Raw genomic sequence first — 14,284 nt, forward strand, 5'->3', positions numbered from 1 at the left:
TAATTACACAACAATCTCAGCTTTCATTTATTTAAAACTAAGTTTCTAGCCTTAATAGCTGTAAAGAACAACTTGAAAACATGACCACTGTAGGCTCAAAACCCACAAGGCAACCCCCACCCAAAATTTATTATTTTTAAAATCTCATAATTTGTAAACCAACCTCTTTTTATTAGGGTGGGGGTAGGGGAGGCAGGCTGACTCACTAGTGAACACTTGGGTTTGGCAATGCCAAAAACATTGTCAACATCAGTATGGGAAGTGACCTGGAGCTATGGTGCAAGAGGCATCTTTCATGCTTTTGTAACAGTGTTGTAAAGCCATGTTGGTCCCAGGATATTAGAGAGACAAGGTAGGTGAGGTAATATCTTTTATTGGACCAACCTCTGTTGTTACAAGAGACAAGTTTTCAAGCTACACAGACCTCTTCTTGAGGTTAGGTAAACAGTTTGTTTCGGCTACTAGCAGTTAGTTTTCAAAGCTGGTTGAAGGGAAAGTGAGCTCATTCTCAACAAAGTAAGGGCCCATCTGCACCATGAAAGTGACCTATGGCTCAAAATGGTTGCCAGCAACACATGAGATATTTGGGGCATTTTCCTTGTGCAGTTGGGCCCTTATTTTGTTGAGACTGTCATATTGAGGCAGCTCAGAGCAAGCACAGCATCTCTAAAATATACTTTACCCAAAGAAAGAGGAGAAGTAGAAAGAGAAATAAGCAGGAGAATAGAAAGTAGAATAAGCCCTGTTCTTTTTCAATGGAAAGATTCCCCATTTTCATATAACTAGTTTTTGAGGCATATTGAACATTTGTAAAGTGCTTGGGTAAGTCTGGGTGCAAAATAGTATTGTGCTTGTAAGTATATGCGTAGGTGTAATTCAGTAAGATCAATTAAATGGCTCTCGGGCAAAGAGCACCGATAGGCATAATAACCTATTGAGCCAACTTACTGCATGTATCTGTAGCAATACAATGATCCAAGGCTAGTTTCAGAAGGGGTGAATGAACAAAAAAAAAAGTTTAGAGAGAGTGAAAGTGATCAGACAAAAGGAGAGCGAAAGAGAAGGGCCTGGATGGAAAGCCCCGTTGCTAGAGCCCCGTGTCCCTAGCTTGCCCTCCTGCCCTGGCCAGGGGGTGTAGCCTGCAGGGGATACTATCCAGGAGCAGCTGCTCTGACCACAGCTTCCACGTTTCCCGCCCGCCCGCTCCGCTTCTGCAAATGGGCTGATGCCGCGCATCGATTCTTCGGCGCTCTGCTCCGCCCGCTGGCCGTGAGCGGCAGCTATTCCCTTCCGGGTGCGGGCGGGCCCTGCAGGAGGGACAGGCGCAGCGCTCGTGGTCGGGTCACCTTGTCGGGCGGCGGCAGGTTCCCCCCGTGGAAGGGCGATGGCCGGGCTGGTCAACCTGGAGGACGAGGAGGCGGTGAAGGGCTACCTGGAGAACCTGGGCATCGAGTACAGCTACCAGTGCTACAAGGAGGGCGATCCGCACGGTAAGCGGACAAGCCGGCGCAGCGCCCGGCTGTACCCAGGCAGAGCTGCCGGCACCGGGGGCTGGCCCCTGATGCGGGCGGCGGGTCCTCCCGGTGGAGCGCTCGGTCCCTGGCCTCTCCTTGCTGCTGCCTTCATGCACGAGTGGAGAGATGCTGCCCAGGTCCCTGGGCCTCACCGCTCTGGGAAGTGCCTGTAGCTCGGGCGCCTGGGGCTGGCTTTTAAGCCAGCTCTACTTGCAGAAAGCGAGGTGTGGGGTTTCTCTTGCAAAGCAATGCTGCCAGGTCTAGGATGTTTGTTTTAATCTGTGCTTGCGGTGTAGTCCCGGGGTGCAGCCCTGCCCAGACAAACTGGGGTGGTGGGAATTCAGAGCTGACGTTAAAGCTTCCAGTGGGTTTGTACTATAGAAAAATGAGGCTAAACCTGGACAAGCAAGATACCATATTAGAAAGACCAGTCGTCTTCGGTTCTTGTGTTGCGGTGCAGCACCCAAATGGCCTGGCCTGAGCCTAGTTTGTAAACTGTTTAATCCCTGTCTTCCTCGCAGGGTGCCATCGATTGGCTGATTATTTGGAGGGGGTGAAGAAGGACTTTGAAGCAGCTGCCAAGGTGCTAAAAGAAAACTGTGAAAAGAATGAGAACAGTGAGAGTTGCTATAAACTTGGAGCTTATTATGCAACTGGGAAAGGTGAGAAACAGCTTCCACCTGTTGGAAAAAAGGGAAGTGTTGAGCATGAGCGGTGGGTGAACCCCTGGCTTGGGTTGGCTAGCCCCCCAGGCCCTCCCCTTTTGCGCCCACTGGAGCCCAGCCCCCACTGGTGTTGAGTCTGTTCTTGTGAGCTAGTTCTCTTCTTGTGACAAGATGCTTCAGGATTTCTAGCTAACATTTTATTATGGGTTAACCTTTCAGTGCTAGGAAGCACAGATTTAGACTCATAGACTTTAAGGTCAGAAGGGACCATTTTGATCTTCTAGTCTGACCTCCTGCACAACGCAGGCCACAGAATCTCACCCACCCACTCCTGTAACAAACCCCTGACCTATGTCTGAGCTATCGAAGTCCTCAACTTGTGGTTTAAAGACTTCAAGGTGCAGAGACTCCTCCAGCAAGTGACCCGTGCCCCATGCTGCAGAGAAAGGTGAAAAAACCCCAGGGCCTTTGCCAATCTGCCCTGGAGGAAAATTCCTTCCTGACCCCAAATATGGCGATCAGCTAAACCCTGAGCATGTGGGCAAGACTCATCAGCCAGACACCCAGGAAAGAATCTGTAGTAACTCGGATCTCACCCTATCTAGTGTCCCATCACAGGCCATTGGCCATATTTACCGCTAATAGTCAAAGATAAATTAATTGCCAAAATTAGGCTATCCCATCATACTATCCCTTTCCATAAACTTATCAAGCTTAGTCTTGAAGCCAGATATGTCTTTTGCCTCCACTGCTCCCCTTGGAAGGCTGTTCCAGAACTTCACTCCTCTGATGGTTAGAAACCTTCGTCTAATTTCAAGTCTAAACTTCCTGATGGCCAATTTATATCCATTTGTTCTTGTGTCCACATTGGTATTGAGCTTAAATAATTCCTCTCCCTCCCTGGTATTTATCCCCCGATATATTTATAGAGAGCAATCATATCTCCCCATAGCCTTCTTTTGGTTAGGCTAAACAACATAAGACAGGTTTTCCATTCCTCGGATCACCCTAGTAGCCCTTCTCTGTACCTGTTCCAATTTGAATTCATCCTTCTTAAACATGGGAGACCAGAACTGCACACACTATTCCAGATGAGGTCTCACCAGTGCCTTGTATAACAGTACTAACACCTCCTTATCTCTATTCATGCAGTGTAGACATACCTAGACAGGCCACCAAAAACGTGAACAGCAATGAGAATAAAGAAGGCTATGGGGAGATATGATTGCTCTCATAGGTATGAGAATGAAGTATAGTCCACATTTACAACTATCTTTAGTTATATTCTTCCAAAATAGTATTGCAAAATTTGTGAAAGAAAACGTTTTTCTCACTATCTCACAATTAGAGTATGTTCTTCTCACAAACTTGTATTTGATTGTGTTTTTTGGATGGCTGCAGGTGGACTCAGCCAAGATTTGAAAGCTTCCTACAACTGCTTTCTGAAGTCTTGCGAAAAAGGTGGGAAGAAATCAATAAATGCTTGCCACAACGTTGGACTTTTAGCACACGATGGGCAAGTAAATGATGACAAACCTGACCCAGTCCTTGCCAGGGACTACTACACTAAAGCATGTGATGGCAGTTTTGCCCCTAGTTGCTTCAATCTTAGTGCGATATATCTTCAAGGAGCACCTGGGATACCAAAGGACATGAACCTGGCTTTGAAGTACTCTTTGAAAGCATGTGACATGGGTCATGTGTGGGCATGTGCCAATGCCAGTCGAATGTACAAACTAGGAGATGGAATTGATAAAAATGATGCCAAGGCAGAGGCTCTGAAAAACAGGGCAAGAGACCTACATAAAGAACAGCAGGAAGCTTCTAGAGCCTTAACATTTGGGGAGTAAATCCAATTAAATCATTCACTGACTTCTAGGACTGCGCTTTTAAATGGTGCATAAACTTTAGCTGCAAACAAAAAACCCATACCTATTGCACTCACAAAAGAGGCATCTGTATGTACGTGTTTGCATGTGCAAATTTTTGGATGTGCAACTGATGCATGTACAACTTTGGTGTACCATTATCTGAAAACTTGGCCCTTTCATATAGAACAGTTTTTCAGGCAAACAAACGTTTAGGGCCAAATTTTCAAAGGCTCAGAGGACACAGCTTTTAAAATTGAAGGTGCAGTTTTATGTGCTGACTTGTGGCTGCAATCTTCCACATCCACACAAAAGTGTATGTGCATAATTACTCAAACCTGACTATGCAAAACTGTGTCTGTAATTTTAGAGACTACTTTGGATATTATTACTGTGTCCATAAGGGATGCTATATAGAAGAACTTATGTACTCTTGAGCACTCTTCTTTTCCAAAGACAAGCACTCACACTGAAAACCTAAACTTGAATCATCACAGGACATGCTCCTTCCATTGATGCTGAAACACACTGATCACTGAAGGTGGTATTTATTTTGTCTTCTAAATGTAGTTTCTTTAGTTGCACTTCTCTGTTTACCAAGGTTACAAAAGGGATATAACTTAGCTGACATGGTGATGTGTGAAGTTTTAAAACTCAGATGCACATATATATAAATCTTGATTTCTTGAAAGTCCAGTAAATCTTATCTAGATACTTCTGAATGTCATTAAGTATCCTTTATTTATGTAAATTGTTTTTAGTCTATTACAGATGGGTTCAATGTTTTATTGAAAAATTCAATTCTTGTATATAATTTGAGTGATTTTAAAAGTGTGTGTGTGTGTGTGTGTGTGTGTGAGTGTGTGAAAGAGAGCCCAAATCAAGAAATCCTTACTCAGGCCAAACTTGAATACTAGTCATTGGGCATTTTTGACTGAGCAAAGACTTCAGGATGTGATGGTTTTTAATTATAAAAAACAAACCTACAGTAAACTATGGTGGAATGTTTGTGTATCTTACCACTAAGGGGCGCTTGTCTTCTAAAAGCCACACAACGCTTTCTTGCTTTCTTCGTTTGAAATTAAGAAAAGAGGCATCAGTATAATAGTGCATTTTTGTATGGCAGAGCTACATGTCATTTTTATTTCCCTTAAGTGGTACCAATTTCAAAACTGAGAGCTGTCCCACTTTACAATAAACTCTACATATATTTTATTTTAAGTAAATTTCTGCACTGAAGCTATCTTAAATTATCTGCCTTCACATGTTCCCCATCCTGTATTTTTGAATGTCCATGTGTTAGGTAAATGGTATGGGTTAATTAAGGATTTGATCCTGAGGTCCTTACGCGCTCAGCTCCCTCACTGACTTGATTTGATTGAGGGACTTGGCTGTACAAGGAATGCAGGAGCAAATCCTCACTGTCATTATTCCTCTTCTACTTAACTTCATGCTTCTACCATCACCCTCAACCTAGTGGCTTCCTTTTAGTTGTCTTCCTAAATTTCTTATTTTTCATGTAAAGTTTCCATAAGCTGCAGAATGAATTTCCTGTAGCTGAAGAATATATAACTTTTTTTTTTTTTTTTTTCAAATCAAAATGAAGAGGGACAAATATTTTCATTTGGGATCTTGGGCTCACAAGTGGGGTATACATCCTCTTAAAAGCTGAAACCCGTATCAAATTCTATTTCACTCTTAAAGAAAACAAAATGAGGGAATAAAAACAAACTAAGAGTAGAGAATACTCCCTCTATTCTTGCTAATAGGACACACTACAATGGAATCAGCATGCACATAAGCATCCTGTTAATTTATCAACTGGACTCTAATATACAGGCGAGTCTCATCTTACGCTGGGGTTACGTTCCGCTGTCAGTGCGTAAAGCGAAAATCGCGTATGGTCAAAATTACATTGAGTGTAATGGCGGGTGGAATCGCCCGCACTACAGGTACAGTATTTAAATTGTTTTTTTGTTTGTTTGTTTTTTTGCCGACCGTGCAAAGCTGAATTCGCGCATGTTAAATGCGCGTAAGATGAGACTCGCCTGTATGTGGGTACTCTAATCAGCTGTGGCAGGACATGGTTTCAGCGTTGTGATTGTGCTACTGCAATGTAATTAGAGGTTTCAGGAATTCAGGACAGATGCTTCTCAGTTGGAGGCCTTTCCTGCATGTGTTAACAGGGACTTTCCATTTGCAATTGGTAATATTATGGGCTTTATATCCTTTGATGCGTATAGTCACCAGAGGGGTTTGGATAAATAATGGTAATTAAGAAATCCCCAAATGCAGCTCAGTGGGAAAAGTTTGGAGACGAACAAGAGTAAAATTAAGCTCCTTTATAGCATGGATGAATGGTGGCTCGGTGCTTAACAGACTTGAAGGATGTTAAGGGGAACCCTAAAGTCCCTTGGATAAGTCTTAGTGCAGAATTAAAGCAGAAGAAATTTTAGCAGCCTGTTTAACTCTCAAAGTACGTACACGTCTACCTCGATATAACACTGTCCTCGGGAGCCAAAAAAATCTTACCGCGTTATAGGTGAAACCGCGTTATATCGAACTTGCTTTGATCCACCAGAGTGCGCAGCCCCACCCCACCCCCCGGAGCGCTGCTTTACCGCGTTATATCCGAATTTGTGTTATATCGGGTCACGTTATATCGGGGTAGAGGTGTAACAGTATGCACAAATTATATTGTGGATTTCCATATTCTCTTCCTCTCCCCCATCAATTTTTCACAACTTAAAAGCAAGAGATTGCTGGACTAGCGGTTAAAACAACAGTTCCAATTTGAGACCTGAAAATCAAGCGGTGTTCAATTCTCGCCAGCAATAGAGTCTGCAGTAAGATAGCTGTCAGTTTGGTGGATGAACCAAATGGACTAGGATCCAGCTCATTCCTAGAGCTCTAGTGGGAACTGCATTGCTGACATGGGACCTTATTGTGGCTTTTAGCCATGGCCCCATAGTGAGAGTGGTGTAGATCTGCACCTTCTCATTTGGAACACGAGGAAACACTGGAAAACTTGTGCAGTGTTTTGAAAACGAAAAATGCGCTAAGGGCTAGCTCCACAAGGGGACTGAGGGGTCTAAATGCCTCTTTAGGCACCTAAGTCAAATATTTAGCTACCAGTGGCATTTACAAAACCCCTGCTCAGCTGCCATCTAACCCTATGGGTGTGTAAAGTTCCTAGGTGCCTGTTTCTGCATATGAGTATGCACAGAGCACCTCAGTGCTGATGTCACAGAGATGATCGGTGCGCTAGCTCCAGTGAGATTCTCAAGCTAGACATTCCCCTGCTGATCTTGCCTGCAGGGAGATGAGACTTTGGAGGAAGGGAGGTGTCCAATTATATCCAATATCCAACTGGTTAGAGCAATCACCCAGGATGTGGAAGACCTAGGTTTGACTTGAGCCTTTTATCTCCCACATCCCAGGTGAGTGCCCTAGTCATCAGGCTTTTGGGTATTCCGGGGTGGGCCCCTCTCAGTCTCTCCTGATGAAGCTGTTTCACGTTGTATAATTAATGAAATGTTTCTTGGAGCAGGGATGCGACCCTGACTCTAACTATTGGGCTATAGAGTCAGTCTCTCACTTTTTTTCTCTGTCTCATTCTGGCATTTCCTACTGGCTAGTTTAACAGTTCATCCACTCAGCTTGATGTCTTTTGTGAATCCTTTTCTTAGATGCCTAACTCTCCCCCTACCATGCATGGCTGCCTAACTTAGGACTGTGAATTCCACAAGTTAAGCACTGCAACACTTAAGTGCTAATGGCCTGATTTGCCTGCATCAGTTTTACACCATTGTGACTCTTGATTTAAACTGCTAGGAGAAGTGAATTAGGGCCCAAGTATTATTTCCTGCTCTTTGAATAAATAGAGGACTATAGTCACTAATGCCATTCATTAGCTATAAGTGTGCATATAAGCAGGGCTGGCTCTAACTTTTTTGCTGCCCCAAGCAGCAAAAAAAAGCGCCGCCCCGCCGAGCGCTGCGCCGCGCTGCCCCCGCGTCGAGCACCATGCCGCCGGAGCCTGCCCCCCCTGCCGAGCGCCGCCGGAGCACCCTCCCCCCCGCGGAATGTCGCGCCGTGCTGCCCCCCGCCACCCCAAGATTGGCCGCCCCTTACCCGGTGCCGCCCCAAGCATGTGCTTGGTTGCCTGGTGCCTGGAGCCGGCCCTGCATATAAGTACACGCACACAATTTAAATGCCTTTTTCTCTGATCTGCCAACTTGATGTGCCTCAACTGTCAATTTCAAAGGCTCTGCAGCAAGAGGCAGATCTGCGGATGTACAACCATTGGTTTTTCTTGATTGAAGTTATAGAACTGAAGTTCTGATCAGTCTCTAAAGAATAGAGCTGCTTGAACAAAAATATGAAGAAAAAACTAATTAAAACTACAGTAAGGGAGTCATCCAAGTTTTGAAAGTCAAAGTAATTCCGGTATTTGTCATATAAGGAAATAACTTTAATTTGTTTCGTAGTGGGTTGTAGCCCTTTGCTCACCATGGTTTTACAGAAACCAGTTAATTACAGACAAATTTGAGGAAAACCATTCGGTGTGATACACTGTTTTCTGAACTTCAACTCATACGGAATTAGTAGCTCTGGGGTTATGAAATAGTAAGCGTAATTATCTCTAAATGGACTCCTATTCTGAAGTTGTTTCCATTTACTTACAGACCAGTCATTATGTTACAATATGCTTTCTTTTTTTTTAAGCTGGTAGTTAAGCACAGTCATTGGGAAACCTAGAAAAGGACATGAATGTATTTTTCTGTTAAACAGAAATTAGAAACATAGAGACTGCTCTTACACTGGTGTAAATTATGCGTAAATCAGTCAAGTTCCATTAGTGCAGAAGCAGTGTGGGATTAGAATCTTGCCCATACATTCTGTAGTAATACGCTTTACCTCTCAGATCTAAAGACCAAGATTTTCAAAAGTGACTAGATATACTAAGTGCCTCAATATTTGGGCACCCAACTTGAGACTTCCCCCTCTTAAAGGGACTTTATTTTCAGAAGTTGGTGCTCAGCATTTTCTGAAGACCCCTTTAAGACCCTTTTAAGGTGTCTCATACTGGGCACTCAGAAACTGAGGGACACAAAATCATTAGACATTTTTGAAAATTGTGGCCAAAGTGTTTTCTTTAGTGCATCAGAGAAAAAAATAATATGAGCCACTTCTCACAAGAAATTTGAATAGTCAACTTGGCAAAAGGGTTCCTCATGCTCCTGCCTAGTTCAGACAATGTCTGGTAGATATACAAGCCCTACCTCACTTCCTGCCCAGCCCTGCAAAGCTTACAGCATATGGACAAGCTGGAAGGCCATGTCCTGTGCAGTGCACAATCACACTAGTTGTGCTGTCTGGGGATTGAGGAATTTTGTACTTTACAAGTACTGTGTTTTCAGGAGGCTTTGATTTACTAACCAAAACACAATCAATCTATTGTCATCATTATTATTTGTACTGCTGTAGTATCTAGAGGTCCCAATGAGGACTAAGGCCCCATTCTGCTAGGTGCTGTACATACATGAAGTCAGAGAGGGTCTCTTCCTTGAAGAGCTTGCAATCTAGATAGGCAAGACAGAGTGAGAAAAGAAGTGTTGTTATCCCCATTGTATAGATGGAGAATGGGAGTGCAAAGAGATTAAGTGGTTTGACCAAGATTACACAGGAAGGCAGTGTAGAAGCAGAAATTGAACCCAGCTCTCCTTACTATAAGTCTAGTGCCTTATATACCTGACCATCCTTTCTCTCAGGCATAGGTCATCATTTTAAAAAAGTTTTATTTTTATATTGTTTGTAATCAAACAGAAAGATGTTACTTTGCTGCTTGTGCATGCATGAGAACCTTATAGTAACCAGTGCATACATGATGAAGGATGGAAAAGTGGCAATCACCCCCCAGGGTAGAAAACAATAACAACCTATTAGCAATAGATTCCTGCTTTTCTGTCAGGGCCTGAACTTTTTATTCACACATATTTAAGGGAAAGTGGCCTTAGCTAATTTAACTCATTAGGGTCTAATTAAGCAAAAAATATCTCCTTACCCTGCCTCATTTATTTTGCTGATTCAGAGCCTTAAGGCTTGGTTAAAGACACTGAATCAAATTCATCCCTGATTAAAGGGGATTTGATTAAAGAGCTCTGGGAATGAGCTGGATCCTAGTCCATTTGGTTCATCCACCAGACTGACAGCTATCTTACTGCAGACTCTGTTGTCAATAGAGTAACACCAAAAATGAATTTGGCCTACTGCCATTATTACAAATGTGTGCAATGAAATCAGTTCTTGAGATAACTCTCTGTGTTATAAATCAGCTAGAGAATTTGATTAAAACAGTTTGTCACCAGGCTCATTGAACTCCTAAGTGAATGGCCCATATTACAAACTCCTATCAAGGGGGATATTTAATACAGGAATAAAAAAAACCCGCACAGGCATATAATAGAGATGCAGATAAAATGTGCACGCTGTGGCAATAGATGGCAGTGCAAGTCACAAATTCTTATTTGCGGTGGAGAAGGGGAATGCTGTTATGTCTCCTAGTCTAGTTTCCAGCAATTTACAATGTATCATTGTTAACAAAAATGAAATAGATTTGTGTTACTGTACTTAGTATTTTAAGGGGCAGCTAGAGAAAATAAAAGCAAGCCTTCTTTCAGGATAAGTAGAGCAAAAGCTTCATGGCCAGATTCTTCACTGGCTTGCACCTCACGTATTCATTTACACATGGACAAAATAGGTGTAAAAGCCTGTCTCAGATGTAAGAGTGGAGTGATCTGGTAGAGTTTTACAGCCACAGTGTACAGGATAAGGGACTATATAAGGTTCAAGGCAGTGGAGAATCAGGCCCATCAAACAGAATGTTGGCCCAGATCATCGCCTTCACTTATATGAGCAGGTTGCCCTGCTTCTGTAAACTGGGCTGCTCAGACCCCTTTTTTATCCATCAACCAAATACTGAAGCTGCTTCACTGATACACACTTCTGTCTAGCAAAATCTGTGGTTAAAGTAGTTACTCCTCAAGGCACACAAGCAACTTAAAAACAGATGAACATGTGTGTGAAATTTACATGGAACATCCCTGGGATAACATCAGAATGGTTCAGTCCATTTTTTATTTCAGCGGCACAGGGTTTTTTTTATATAGTCAGTGTATCCATAAGAATCAACTTTCAACCTAGCTTTTAGGATCAGGAGTCCTCTGGATGGATTTCATGATTGCAATATATCTTAGCTGTTAGCAACCATGCTTTGATACTAGGAGCACTTCTTGTACTGCGGCAAGGCTAATGTCTGCATCTTTCCTTTTTATCTTACACTACAAAGACATAATTTAGCATTTCTGGGACAGAAATTGTTGTCTCAAAAGCCATTAAGATTTTGTACAGGTAGAGCGACTGACAGATACCCAGAGCACCAGCCATAGAAATCTGGAAGAATTAATAATTTGTTTAGGTTCCGTGGGTTGGATGATTGTGCAGCGTACTAGCAATAGCACCCTGATCCCTGACATTACTGCAGCACAGAAAAGGCTGCAGGCTCAGGTGGGAGCAATTAAACACTTTCTGATGGGGGATTATGAGCACTTGAGTAGTAATTACTAGGACATTGATACAATTGGGAGGATATAAGTGGGAGGAGCTTTGAGGGTGACCTGTGTAGGGAGGAGAACTGTGTGGAAAGCACCTGCTGCAATATGCCCGTGTCTTGCTCTGTTTGTAAAGGAACTATAGAATAAAAGGTCTGTGTGGTGACGCGCAAACAGCCTGGGTGTACTTATGAGTGTGAGGGGATGGAAACAGGCACAGTACTGCACCAGCACACCACGTAGCTGATTGAACTCCCTGTGAGAATGATAAATAAAGGAATCCATTCAAAAACTTGGCAACTTACTGAAGTGCTTTCTTTTTCTCTTAACTAGTTTGTGTTTATCTCAGCAGGCAGCCAATGTTCTTTTGTGATACAGTAATGTACTTCAAAGGGGGAGCTGATCAAGACTAATGAATGAAATAAACATGTGACTATCTGGCTGTAGATGCTGAAAGTGCTGATTGGAAGTATTATTTCCCCATCTCCAGCAACTGTAACAGGATTGTTAATGGATGGGAGGTGGGGGGGGGGGGGGGGGTAACCGCCAATATTTGTTTTTTTTTTTTGTGGTTTTAAGGATGAAACATCCCTACTGAAGGTACACATGAAAGATATGAGGCTATACGTACCTTTTTTTTTAAAGCTGCAGCACAAATCCACATAAGAGGTTGTGGAACGTGTTCTAAGCAGAAGCTCTACAATGAGGCTGCAAGAGAGAGTTTAGAAATAATACTGTTTTGGTTGTTCTAATGAAGTGTCTTAATCGGTGTTTGAAGACTGAGTCTTTACATTGTCACATGACCGACGGGACTTGCCTTGGCAGATCTTTTCCTGCCTTTGTGGAAGAGTAGGGAAAATGCCACCTCATCCACAGGGCCCTATACAGAAAGGGCTCTGTTGGGCTTGCTCACATCAAAGCCAGGTGACAAACCACTATCTGTGGTAGTGTTATTTCTATAGCAGAAGTACCAAGGATTCAAGTAGGGTCCCTTGCACTAGGCAGTGTACAAACACACGCACTGATAGTCATCGTGTCAGAGAGCTCACAAACTAAAATTTGCAAAAGTTTCTAAATGACTTAATTCAGGTTTCAGAAAAGGTGGCTTAGGCTCTTAGGAGTCCAAGTCTTACAGGGATGTAGGTTACCAAGTCATTTAGGTGCTTTTGAGACTATTACCCTTAGACAAAATGCAACAGCTGAAAAAAGAAAATGAGAGGGAGCAGGGCCTGTTGCCTGCAGATCACTGGATTTCCATCTAGAAATCTGGTCAGGAGTTATTCGAGTGTAGACGTGTATCTCAGCAGTCACAGAAGGACCTAGCCACTAGCAGCGTGAGATGTCCTGTCACTGGGAAGGAGAGGGTGTGGGGCAGTAGAGGGGGGGCGGAAGGCAGCTGTACCTTTACAAAATAGCTTGTGGAAAATAAGACTTCATTTAGAACATAGGAGTTTTAAAATTTGACAGTAAAACTTTTTTTTAGTGAGTTATAAAAAACTTTGAAGACAATGACAGTCTTCTGACAGGATTCCATCACAATTATCATCCTGGCTTTTAGTTGTGATCTATCTACTGGCATTATCAAGGAATTTTAAAAATATATATATATATTAACATATCCTTGCAGAAGAATACACCAATTTCCTAATTCTCAACTGCAGTGAAGGGCCTGGTGCTCCAGGGTTTTCACCCTGTGTGGTAGTTTACATCTGTGCAAAGAGGCTGTAAAACACACCCAGAGCTGAACTCCCCATTTGTTTATATAGATTGTACCATTTTACAACCACTTGGCACAGATGTACATGACTACAAAGGAGTAAGGCAATCAAGAATCAGGTCCTTTGTAAACATATCAAGAATTATGTATCAATCCCACATGTTAAAACTTAATATTCTTATGATTAATGACCTTGGAAGGAATAAAGGGACTAAAAACATTTTATGGACAGCTTCTGAAGCCATGAATTGTCAGAAGCATTTAACTATATGAAGAGGTATTTAAATATAAAATGTACTGTATTTTCCATTCTCAGTTTTGATACCCTTTGGAGTTCCTTTTTCAAAATGTTGATTGACAATAGATTTCTCTAGTATCTTGCTGTGCCTGTCTTAGCACTTCTAACACTGTATTACTAATGTTCCCAGAATCAATAGAATATGGATTTTTCCCAAAGATTTTAAAGACTTAGGCTTCTAAATTCTGACTTAGAATTAGACCATTAAGTCATGTCTCATCTTTAGTTCTCCAGTACTTTCATTTTTTCCATATCTGCTCTTTAAACAAACACAGTAGTATACAGTATTAACATTCAGAATGTATCTGGTGTGTCTAATTGTCATTATTCCCTTCCACTATAGCACTAATTAGAATTATCAAGTGCTCACCACTTCCAAATACAACATTTTATTCACCGTACACACACAGTTTCATATCCTTTCCCCCCCCAAATCAACTGGTAAGAAATCTGTGTGATATGGAATTAGGGACTGTAGGTGGTCATGGCTGTCCCTCCGCATCCACCTCTGAGGGAGGTCACACTTCCTCACTGTCTGGTCTGCTAGAGTATGCTCAAAACAAAGGGGGAATTAGCGGTACTTGATGGGCCCCAGCCTTCAAGCAGGGC

General features: G+C 42.6%; 1 protein-coding gene across 1 annotated transcript; it reads left to right on the forward strand.

The window, feature by feature from the left end:
* The first annotated feature begins 1,305 nt into the window (after positions 1–1,305).
* LOC113406509 (cytochrome c oxidase assembly factor 7-like) lies at positions 1,306–4,281 on the forward strand. The gene is made up of 3 exons (XM_026651753.2): positions 1,306–1,490; positions 2,036–2,176; positions 3,581–4,281. Exons 1-3 carry the CDS (start codon positions 1,385–1,387, stop codon positions 4,027–4,029), a joined length of 696 nt encoding a protein of 231 aa, XP_026507538.1. The 5' UTR covers positions 1,306–1,384; the 3' UTR covers positions 4,030–4,281.
* Positions 4,282–14,284: the final 10,003 nt, after the last annotated feature.

The sequence above is a fragment of the Terrapene carolina genome, unplaced genomic scaffold (genome assembly GCF_002925995.2).
Source record: "Terrapene carolina triunguis isolate 2854851 unplaced genomic scaffold, T_m_triunguis-2.0 Scaffold102, whole genome shotgun sequence".
NCBI classification, from domain to species: Eukaryota; Metazoa; Chordata; order Testudines; family Emydidae; genus Terrapene; species Terrapene triunguis.